This window comes from Corapipo altera, unplaced genomic scaffold, assembly GCF_003945725.1.
Source record: "Corapipo altera isolate COAL_440 unplaced genomic scaffold, ASM394572v1 128011, whole genome shotgun sequence".
Taxonomy (NCBI): Eukaryota; Metazoa; Chordata; class Aves; order Passeriformes; family Pipridae; genus Corapipo; species Corapipo altera.
In genome coordinates this window covers 28494-39363 of record NW_020885187.1, presented here as the reverse complement: position 1 = coordinate 39363, position 10870 = coordinate 28494, and the positions used below count along the sequence as shown (strand labels likewise).

At 64.5% G+C, this 10870-nt stretch overlaps 2 protein-coding genes across 5 annotated transcripts; one reads left to right on the top strand and one right to left on the bottom strand.

Annotated features, from left to right (window-relative positions):
* The first annotated feature begins 247 nt into the window (after positions 1-247).
* On the top strand, positions 248-4164 carry LOC113940126 (pulmonary surfactant-associated protein B-like). 4 transcript variants are annotated; one of them, XM_027631212.1, is made up of 8 exons: positions 248-331; positions 875-999; positions 1484-1552; positions 2216-2317; positions 2563-2661; positions 3329-3667; positions 3899-4003; positions 4077-4164. In XM_027631212.1, the coding sequence occupies exons 1-8, from the start codon at positions 283-285 to the stop codon at positions 4110-4112; spliced, it is 924 nt and encodes a 307-aa protein (XP_027487013.1). In that variant the 5' UTR covers positions 248-282; the 3' UTR covers positions 4113-4164. The 4 variants fall into 4 exon arrangements, with proteins under 4 accessions (XP_027487013.1, XP_027487012.1, XP_027487015.1 ...); XM_027631211.1 differs by having other exon boundaries at positions 2201-2317; XM_027631214.1 differs by lacking the exon at positions 2216-2317.
* Positions 4165-4282: 118 nt separating this feature from the next.
* LOC113940131 (U4/U6.U5 tri-snRNP-associated protein 2) lies at positions 4283-10481 on the bottom strand. Its single transcript, XM_027631221.1, has 12 exons — positions 10475-10481; positions 10202-10334; positions 10007-10101; positions 9331-9467; positions 8698-8850; positions 7540-7765; positions 6806-6883; positions 6651-6718; positions 5872-6203; positions 4895-5030; positions 4729-4815; positions 4283-4640 (listed from the first exon to the last, which is right to left on the bottom strand). The coding sequence occupies exons 1-12, from the start codon at positions 10479-10481 to the stop codon at positions 4593-4595; spliced, it is 1500 nt and encodes a 499-aa protein (XP_027487022.1). The 3' UTR covers positions 4283-4592.
* Between the last annotated feature and the right edge of the window lie 389 nt (positions 10482-10870).

Here is a 10870-nt window from a genome sequence, read left to right as displayed (position 1 = left end):
GTAGGGACATGGAGACCTTGAAATGGGGCCCTGGCGGGGACATGGCCGTAGGGGACACAGGGACATGGAGTCAGTGGCAGAGTGACAGGGCGGGGGTGGCCGCCCCCCCCCGTGTCCCCGCGGCTGTGACACACCTGTCCTCGTGCACTGGCACCGACCCAGGGCCACGTCCCGCGGGCTATAAGAGGCCCCGGGCTCGGCCCTGCCAGCACCGCCGCTGTCCCTGTCTCTGTCTCTGTCCCTGTCTCTGTCCCTGTCTCTGTCCCTGTCTCTGCCCCCGCCATGGCCCTGCCGCTGCCGCTGCTCCTCGCCCTGCTCGGGGCCACCCCAGGTAGGGCCCCCGTACCCCCAAACCGGGAGGTACCCCCAGAGCTGGGGACACCCCCAGGGACCCCGTGGTGGGGCGAGGGGGCTCAGACACGGGGGTGCCTCTGGGAGGAAGGGATGTCCGGAGGAGGGGTCAGACCCTGAGTGCCCCCTTGGGGTCTCAGGGTACTGAGGGGTGTTATTGGGGGGGTCCCCGACATCTGGCTCCCCCCATGAGCGCTGGGGGTGGGAAAGGGCATCTTGGAGGGGCAGGGTATTGAGTTGGGGATCCCAGACAGCCGAGTGCCCCCGTGGAGGGAGGGGGTACAGTTTTGGGGTGGTGTGTACACTGGGGAGGGTCCTGGGTGCCTGGATCCCACTGGGATGGTGTATTGGGGGGGGGAGGGGGCTGGTCCTGGAGGCTGACCAATCCCCCATGAGGATTGGAGGGGGGTGTATTTGGGGGTCCCAGACACTCAGGTTTCCCCCGTGAGGGTTGGGGTGAGGTACTGGGGGGGGGTGTCCTGGACTCCCGGTCCCCCCCGGCTCGGCGCTCACGGCCCCACAGGTCTGGGGGCGCCGGGGGGGGGCTGTGGGGTGCCCCCCTCTGCCTGGTGCCAGAGCTGGGACACTGCCCTGCGCTGCGGGGCCCTGGAGCACTGCCCCCTCCTCACCCAGAGACCCCCTGATGTGGTGAGAGAGCCCCCCGTGTCCCACCACCCTCCGTGTCCCGATCACCCCCCACGTCCCTGTCACCTCCTGTGTCCCCTGTGTCCCCCCACCCCACCCCACTGTCTCTCTACCCCCTGCATGTCCCCAAAATCCCACAGGGGTCCAAAGACCCTCCCACGGCCCCACACCAACATGTCCCCATGCACCCTCCTTGGTCCCCCCTGTTCCCACATCCACATTTCCCCACACACCCAAGTCCCAGAGTCCCCATGGCCCCAATCCCCGTGTCCCAGAGTTCCCATGTCCCTGTGTTCCCACATCCCCATGTCCCAGAGTCCCCATGTCCCCGTGTCCCCACATCCCCATGCTACCCCATCCCCATGTCCCACGTCCTCGTGCCCCCCACATCCCTGTCCTCTGCTACCGTTCCCCCCATCCCAGTGTCCCCAACTCCCCATGTCCCCGTGTCCCCACACCGCCGTGTCCCCGCTGTCCCCTCCCGCAGGACACCTGCGCCCTCTGCCAGCAGCTCTTCGCCTTCCTCCACCGCGTGTCCAACCAGTCGGCCGTGCAGGTGCCCGCGGGACAGGGGGACACGGCGGGGACAGGGACAGAGGTGTCACCGTGGGGGTCACCGTGGGGGTCATCGTGGGGCCGGGGGCAGAGGTGCCACTGAGGGTGTCACTGGGGGTGCCACTGGGGGTGCCACTGAGGGTGTCACTGTGAGTGTCACTGTGAGTGTCACTGTGAGTGTCACTGTGAGTGTCACAGGCACAGGTGCCACTGAGGGTATCTCTGGGGGTGTCACTGAGGGGGTCACTGAGGGGGTCACCGTGGGTGTCACCGTGGGTGCCAGCAGGTGTCATGGAGGGAGGTGCCACTGGAGGTGTCACTGTGGTTGCTGAGGTGGTGGCTGTCGCTGTGGGTGCCACTGCAGGTGCCGTGGTCACAGATGCCACCACGGGTGCCATGGTGGTGGGTGCCACTGTGGGTTTCACTGTGGTCGCTGAGGTGGGCAGTGAAGTGGTGGCAGATGCCAGCGGGTGCCACGGTGGCACCACGTGTGCCATGGTCACAGATGCCACCACGGGTGCCAGTGGTGCAACGGTGATAGGTGTGGCAGTGGTGGGGGTGGCGGTGTCGATGTCCCTGTGGGTGTCCCTTGGGTGTCCCCTGGGTGTCCCTGGGTGTCCCTGGGTGTCACCGGGGTGCCCCAGCGCAGGTGGCAGTGGAGCAGGTGCTGGGGGCTCTGTGCCTCCCGCTGCCCGTCCTGGCGGCCCCGTGCCAGTCCGTGGTTCACTCACTCGTCCCGCGCGTCCTCCGGGAGCTCCAGCACCTCGTGAGTGGCACGGGGGGGACGTGACCAGGGCACACCCCGGGGTGCTGGGGCCTTGGGGACACTGTGGCACCTGGGAAGATCTCGGGGGGCTGGGGGCAGTGCCATTCAGGGACTCCCTGGGATGCTGCAGGTTTGGGGACATCGCCAGGGACTGGGAGTTTGGGACACTTTGGGGTGCAGAGGGTTTGGAGACACTTGGGTCACCTGGTCATGCCCCATCCTGGGGTCCCTGTCGTGCCCCCCAGGTGCCCCGGCAGATCTGTGCCAACCTGAAGCTGTGCCCGGCAGAGCCCGGCAGTGCTGCAGCCATGCCTGCCCTTGGGACACTTGGCACCCACCCACAGGTATGGGGGTCCCGGGGGGCAGCAGGGGTGGCTCCGAGGGTGTCAGCAGGGCCACCACGGGGCTGGACCCCGCTTGGGGGGCACAGTCAGGGGCAGCCCCAGCCCTGGGCTCCGCAGTGAACATCCCACAGGAGGCCAAAACCCCACCATGGGGCTCGGGTGAACCCCCTCCTGCAGATCCCACCACCCAACTCCAGAGGGAACAACCACCCACAGGAGGCCACAGACCCCCATCAGGCTGCAGAGTGACACCTTCCCACAGCCACAACCCCACCACTGAGTGACCCCCCTCCCGCAGCCACAACCCCACCAAGTGACCCCTTCCCACAGCCACAACCCCACCACTGAGCGACCCCTCCCCAGAGGGAGTTGCAGCCCCACTACTGGGCTCTGGAGCAAATCCTCCCTCCAGGAGAGCACAGTTCCACCACTGGGCTCTGGAGTGAACCCTAACCCCAACCCTAAACCCCCCCACAGTTCCACCCCCGGGCTCCAGACTGAACCCCCCCCCAGGACTCCAAAGCCCCCTGGGCTCGAGCACTCCCCTCCCCCCAGGCCCAGCCCGGTTCTGGGTTCCTGTTGTCCCACGGGAGGCCACGATGCCACCCTGGGCTCAGTGACCCCCCCGGGTCACTGGGCTCAGAGTGACCCCCTCTCCCTCCCGCAGGAGCCCCCCCCGGGCCCGGTGGCACTGCCGGTGCCCCTCCCGCTGTGCTGGCTGTGCCGCACCTTCGTGGCGCAGGCCGAGGCCGCCATCCCCGTGCCCAGGGTGGCCGCGGCGGCCACGGGGCTGTGCCGGGCGCTGCCGCTGGTGGCCGTGGGCGCGTGCCAGTGCCTGGCCCAGCGCTACGCCACCCTCCTGCTCGAGGGGCTGCTGGGCCGCCTGGGCCCGCGCCTGCTGTGCCGCCTGCTCCTCGCCTGCCGGGGCACCGCGGACGACGTGGGCGCGCCGCCGGCGCTGCTGGAGGCCATCGTGGTGCGGCTGGCGGAGTGCGTGGGCCCCGAGGTGAGGGGACAGGTCCCTGGGGAGGTGACGGGGCACCCCAGGGTGGCACAGTGCCGAGGGAGTCCCACCACCCCTGGGCACACCATGAGGTCCCCAGAAGGTGTCACCCCCACGGAGAGGACACTGTCACGGTCCCCAAGGGTGTCACAGCCCCGGGGAGGGGGTTCCAGGAGGCTCCCTGGGGTGTCCCCACCCTTGGGAGAACCCCTGACCCCCATGTCCCCCCTGCAGGACCTCAAGAGTGTCGCCCCACCCGCACTGTCACCCCCCCTGGGCCCCTGTGCCCTGGGCCCCGTGTACTGGTGCTCCGGCCCCGAGCCCGCCCGGCGCTGCCAGGTGAGTGGGGACGGGGGGACATGGGGGGGGTGGCACCCCCCGCATCCCCCACTGACCCCTCTGTGCCTCCCAGGCCCTGCAGCACTGCCAGGAGCACGTCTGGCTGTAGGGGGGCCCTGGGGGCCCCCCCAGCACTTCCCAATAAAGTTTGGATGCAGCTCTGCCTCTGTGTTCCTAGTTTTTTGGGGTGTTTCTGGGGGTCACGGGGTGCTGGGGGGTCTGGGGAGGAAGCAGTGGAAACCACGACCCCCCTATCATAAAAAAGAGAAAAGGTGAAAATGAGCTACAAAAATAAGTGGGTGGCATTTATTTGGGGTGGGGAGAGACACACCAGGAGGCTTGAGGGTGTCCCCAGAGGGGTTAAGGGTGATCCCAAGGAGACCTAGGTGTTCCCAAGGGGCTCAGGGTTTCCCCAAGGGGCTCAGGGTGTCCCTGGGGCTCTCTGGGTGTCCCCAAGGGGATCTTGGGGTGTCCCAGAGACAGTTGTTGATGCTTCCAGGGGGGTTCTGGATGTCCTCAAAGGCGTCTCTGCATCTCCACAAGGGACTGGGAGTGATCCCAAGGGGGTCTCTGGGTGTCCCCAGGGGTCTCAGGCCCCTTGTTGGTTTGTCTCATCCTCCTCGCGCCGTTTCCAGATCTGTGGGAGACGGGGAGGGGTGGTCAGAGCACATCCTGGGGATGCCAGGGACATCCTGGAGGTGCCAGCTGCCCCCTGCCCCCCTCACCTGGATGTAGGCCTCGGACAGGGTGATCATCTGTGGTAGGATGTCGGTCACCTGCAGGTCCTGCAGCTCGTACCACTTCCCTGTGCCCTGCCAGGACCAGGAGGGGACAGGGTGGGCCAGGGGGTCCCTGTGGCCCCCCAGGGCCCCCCGGGAGGGGGACACTCACGTGGTGCAGGACGTGGATGCGGTAGGAGCCCTCCGAGGGTTTCCCGTCGTGCACGATGTTGGCGATGAGGTCGTAGGTGGTGTGAGCGTGCGCCGCCTGCACCTCCTCCGACAGGTACTCCCGCAGGTCCACGTTCCTGGGCACCCCATGCGCCTCAGGGGGGCAGGGGAGCCCCCACAGACCCCTCCAGGTGCCTCCAAACCCCCTCCAGATGCATAGACACCCCCCTCCCCAGACACCTCCAAACCCCTTCTCGGTGCCCACATGCACTCAACTCCCCCCAGATGTTTTCAAACCCTTCTCTGATACCCCCAGAACCCCCCAAAGATGCCCATAACACCTCCAGATGCCCACAAATCCCTCCCAGATGGCTACAATCCCTCCCAACACCCATATACCTTCTCCAGGCACCTTCAAACGCCCTCCCAGATGCCTCTACCATCTCCTAGATACCTACAACCCTCCTCTAGGCACCTTCAAACATCCCCCACGTCCCCAATCCCCTCCTAAATGGTTTTAAACCCCATCAAGTGTTTTCAACCCTTCCCCAAGTGCCTTCAAAGCCCCTTTAGATGATTTCAAAATGGTAAACCCTCCTCCTGGATACTTTCAACCCCTCTTAGATACCTACAACCCCCTCCACACACCCACAACCATCCCTAGACATCGTCAACCCTGCCCCGCCACTCACAATCTCCTCTGGGATGCTTTTAACCCCCTCCACACGCTCCCAACCCCCCCCCCCCCCCCCCATTCCCCCCCCCCCGATCCCTTTAGATGATTTCAAACCCCAAAAGCCCCTCACGGATGCTTTCAACCCCTCCTAAGACACCTACAACCTCACACACACACCCACAACCATCCCTAGACATCGTCAACCCCCACCGTCTCCTCTCAGATGCTTTAAACCCCCTCCCCAGGCTCCCAGCCCCCCCAACGCCCCCAGCCTCCCCCCAGCACCCCCAGCCCTGGCTCACGTGATGGGGAAGTTGACAATGGTGGGGTTCTTCTCCACGAAGAAGTTGTTCTTGGTGAAGCGTTTGATGCAGAAGATGAGGTAGGGGGGCAGGCGGGTCAGCTGGAAGCGCTTCAGGAAGTTCTCCTTGTAGGTCTTGTACTCCTTCTCGGTGCTGCCGTTGAACTTGGCCAGGATGCTGAACAGGGGCACCTGAGGGATGATGAGCTGCTCCTTCTCGTCCTTGTAGAGTGGGGCCGTGGGCAGGTCCAGGGTCAGGTACAGGAAGGTGGACTCCACCATGCGCTCCTGGTACTCGCTGTTCTGCAGCAGCTGCGCCTTCTCCTCCGCGGGCTGGGGGGTGGGACCCCTGGGTGACACCCCTGTGGGACCCCAACACCCCCCCTTGGGCCCCAACGGCCTCCCCCAGACCCCGACACCCCCACTGCACCCCACCCCCCCCATTCTACCCCGCCACCCCCATCTGACCCCAATAACCCCCCACTGTCCCCCACCACCCCGCTGGACCCTGACACCCCCAGTTGACCCTGACACCCCCAGCTGCACCTCACCACCCCTTGTTTGAACCCAACATCCCCCACCATACCCCACGGTACCCCAACACCCCCCACCATACCCCAACACCCCCCACCATACCCCACTGTACCCCAACACTCTCTCCCAGACCTTCCCTGGCCTCAGCCTCCATTTGAACTCATCACCCCCCACTGCACCCCAACACCCCCATGTGAACCCAACACCCCCGTGTGACCCCAACCCTCCCACTCCCCCCATTCCCACCAGGTCGGGGTGTGGCAGTTTCTTGGTGAAGATGCGCATGGAGCCCTGGAACACGTCGGTGACGATGGCTGTGGGGACAGGGGGGGCTCAGCAGGGACAGCAGGGACACAGAGGCCCCCCCGGACCCCTCAAAATCTCCCTCCACCACCACTCACTCTTCTTCTTCCTCTTGGTGCCGCCCAGCGCCGCGTGCAGAGCGTTCAGGAACCAGGACAGGAATTCCACCCCGTCCCCTGCAATGGGGGCACAGCAGGGCTGGAGCCAGAGCTGACCCTGGATCCTGCTCTGCCCCACCCAGCACTGCCCCTCAAATCCAGCACTGTTCCCCACATCCTGCTCTGCCCCTCAAATCCTGCTGTCCCCCCACATCCTCCTCTGCTCCCTCAAATCCAGCTTGGCCCTCATATCCAGTGTTGCCACCCAAACCCAGCACTGCCCCCAAATCCAGATCCCCCAGACCCAGCCCAGCCTCCAAATCCAGATCCCAGATCTACTGCTGCCCCCAGATCCAGAGCCCCCCTGAATCCAGTCACCCAAACCCAGCCCTATCTCCTGTATCCAGAGCCCCCAGACCCAGCCCTGTCTCCAAACCCAGCGGTGTCACCCTGCACCCCAAACCCAGAAACCCCTGGGTCCAGCACTGCCCTCAAATCCAGAGCACCCCAGGTCCAGAACTGCCTCTCAAATCCAGTGCTGTCCCCCAAGACCCAGAGCCCCCCAGGCCCAGCACTGCACCCCGAGTGCAGAGACCGCCAAATCCAGCCCTGCCCCCCAAATCTAGAGTTCCCTGGGTCCAACTCTGCCCCCCAAATCCAGCATTTCTTCTCCAATCCAGCACTGCCCCTAAATTTCAGCCCTGCTCCCCAAACCCAGACCCCCCAAAGCCCACCCTGCTTGGTGATCTGGAAGTTCTTCTTGCTGCAGAGCACCACGGCCTGGAGCATCTCGTGGGGCGACACGTGAGCCTTGAAGTTCCTGGGGTTCCAGAGCTTCCTCATGAGCTCCCCGAAGCGCTGCACCAGCAGGAACATGATGTCCCCGGGCGGGCGCTGGATGCGCCGGTAGTTCTCCTCCTCCAGGAAGTAATTCCGCAGGGGGGGCACGTTGGACAGGGCCTGGGGGGCAGCAGGGGGGATTCAACCCCGGGACCCCCAGAGAGGGGATCTGAGAGGGTTTTGGAGGGTTTCTGAGGGCTGCACCCCCAGCAGGTGCAGAGCCCCTGGGGCAGGACGTGGGATCCATCCCCAGAGCGGAGATTTAGGGGTTATGGGGAGGATTCACCCCCAAAAAAACCCCTGCATGCCCTCTGTGTGTAAAGTCTGTGGGGCAGGAGGTGGGATTCATCCCCAGAGCAGAGATTTAGGGGTTATGGAGGGGTCTCATGCCCAAAAAGAAGCCTGCATGCCCTCTGTGTGTAAACCCTGTAGGATTCATCCCCAGAGCCCCCAGACCACAGATCTGGAAGGGGGCTATGCAGGAGTTTCACCCCAAAACAAAGCTTGTACCCTCAAGGTGTAAAGCCTGTGGGAAAGGATGTGGGATTCCCTCCTGGGAACCCCAGAGTGGGGTTTTGGGAAAGGGTTTGGGACAGTTTTGAGAGGACTTCATCCCAAAATGAAACACCTGCACTCCCCTGTGTGTAAAAGCTGTAAAAAGAGAGGTAGGATTCCTCCCCAGAACCCCCACAGTGGGGTTTTGGGGGGGGTTATAGGATGGTGTCACCCCAAAACAAAGCCTGCACTTCCCAGGTGTAAAGCCTACGAGAGTGGACATGGGATTCATCCCTGTCAGCCCCACAGCAGGGTTCTGGGGTGGTTTCACCCCAAAATGAACTCTGTACTCTTCAGGTGTAAAGTGTGAGACAGGAAATGGGACTCATCCCCAGGACCCCCAGAGTGGGGCTGTGCTGGGGGTTCACCCCAGACAAAGTCTGTACCCTCCCACGGTGTATCTCCCATGGGAAAGGTGGGGTTCACTCCCACAATCCCCCCGTGGGGTTCTGGGGGGCTCTGGGCTGTTCCCCCCCAGGAAGGCCCGTCCCAGTGACCTGCAGCACGGCATTGGCGTAGTCGTTGGCCTTGATGTTGTTGAGCCCCACGATGCCCGGCAGGTACGTGGTGCCATCGTAGGCCCGGGACAGCTTGGCCTGTTTGTCCAGGTGGGCGATGTGCTGGGCTGTGAAGGTGGGCTTGAGCACGTACTGCGGGGAGAGGCACCCCTCAGAATGGGGGGGACCCAAACCTGACCCCTCAGAATGGGGGGGTCCCAAACATGACCTCTCAGAATGGGGGGGACCCAAACATGACCTCTCAGAACAGGGGGGGATCCACAGCTGACCCCACAGGATAGGGGGAACCCACACCTGACCCCTCAGCATGAGAGGGACCCCAAGCCTGACCCCCTCAGAATGACGGGGACGCAAACTGATCCCCCTCAGAATGAGGGTGCCCAAATCTGGCCCCTCAGAACAAGGGCAACCCCAAACCTGATTTCTCAAAACAGAAAAAACCCAAACCTGGCTCCCATCAGAACAGGGGTATCCCAAACTGACTCCCCACAGAACAGCAGTACACCCAAACCTCACCCCTCAGAGCCAGGGTACCCCAAACCTGACCCCCCTCACAGCTGAGGCACCCCAACGCTGCCTCCCCAGCAGTGGGTGCCCCCGGTGCCCCCGCACCGTGATGTCCTCGAGGGAGGAGTCGATGATCTCGTAGTTGTCAGGCAGGCAGTAGAACTTGAGTGTGTGCAGGTTGAGGAACACGTGGTGGCTCAGCTGCACGCTGTGGATGTAGGCATGGGACTTCAGCCCGCGGCCTGCAGGGACAGGGGACACCATGGGGCTCAGGGGGGGACACCATGGGCTCGGAGGGGCCAGGGGGACACCATGGGCTCAGGAGGGGACACCATGGGGCTGTGTGGGGGCCAGGGGGACACCACAGGCTCAGACGAGGACAAAGGGGGGACACCATGGGCTCAGGGGTGTCACTGCAGGAACAGAGGGGCAAGGAGGGGACACTCAGGTCACCAAAGAGAGAGAGGCACACAGAAGCCACGGGACAGGACAGGCAGGACAGAAACAATCCCTCGCTCATGTACAGGGGGAGCTGTGCCCTCACCAAGGGTCCCTGTGCCCCCTGCAGCACCCCAGTCCTAGGTGTCCCCCACGTCCCACCCCCAGCAGCACCTCCATCCCTGTGTGTCCCTGTCCCCCCCAGCACCCCAGTCCCTGGATGTCCCCCATTCCCCCTCGCTCCTGAGTGTCCCTGTCCCCCACAGCAGCCTGTTGTCCCCATGTCCCCCACACAGCCCCCACGTGTCCCCCGTGTCCCACCCAGTTCTGGGGCAGGTCTCACCCTGGAAGTACTTCCCGCAGACCAGGCAGGCATAGACATTGATGTGGGACAGGGAGATGGAGCAGAGCTTCTCAAAGTCGAAGTCCAGGACACTCCTGGGGAGGGTCACAGGGCTGAGGGGGGCTGAGGGAACCCCAAGGCACAGGGGCACCCGCAAGAGGGGCAGGGGGAGCCCCCCAGCCCCCCATCACCCACTTATTGATGGTGTCCAGGTAGGGGCAGTGGCGGCTCCGCTGGTCCTCGGGGTCGAAGCGGCCGTAGCGCACTAGGGGTGGGGGAGATGTTAGAGGAGGGCACAGGGTCCTGACAGCACCAGGGCGATGCCCCCCTCCTTACAGACCCTTGGGGCTGAGCCCCAGCTCCCTCTAGTACCTCCAACCACTGCCCAGAGCTGAGCTCAGCACCGCCACAGTCAGTCCCTGTGCCCCCCTGGGAATCCCTGGTGTGTCCCGCACCATCCCCACAAACTCTCCATTCCCACCCTGGTGTGTGTCCCCATCCCAGTGTCCCCCCAGCCACTCCATTCCCTGCCACCCCCGCTGCCCCTCCTACACCCCCATGTGTCCCCCGATACACCCCCGCGTCTCCACTCCCCAGTGCCCCCTCCCAGACACCCCAGTTCACCCCCACCCCACCGTCCTGCCCCCCCCAACCCCAGTGTCCTCCCGGACATCACTGTGACCCCCACACACCCTCCCCAGTGCCTCCCAGATCCCTCGGTGTCCCCTCACACCCCACAGCCCCCACCTCCCCTGATGCCTCTCCGGTGTCCCCCAGACCCCACAGCGGTGTCCCCCCACACACCCCTCCGGCTCTGTCCGCACCCCCCCAGTGCTCCCCACCCCTCCAGTCCCGTCCCCACTA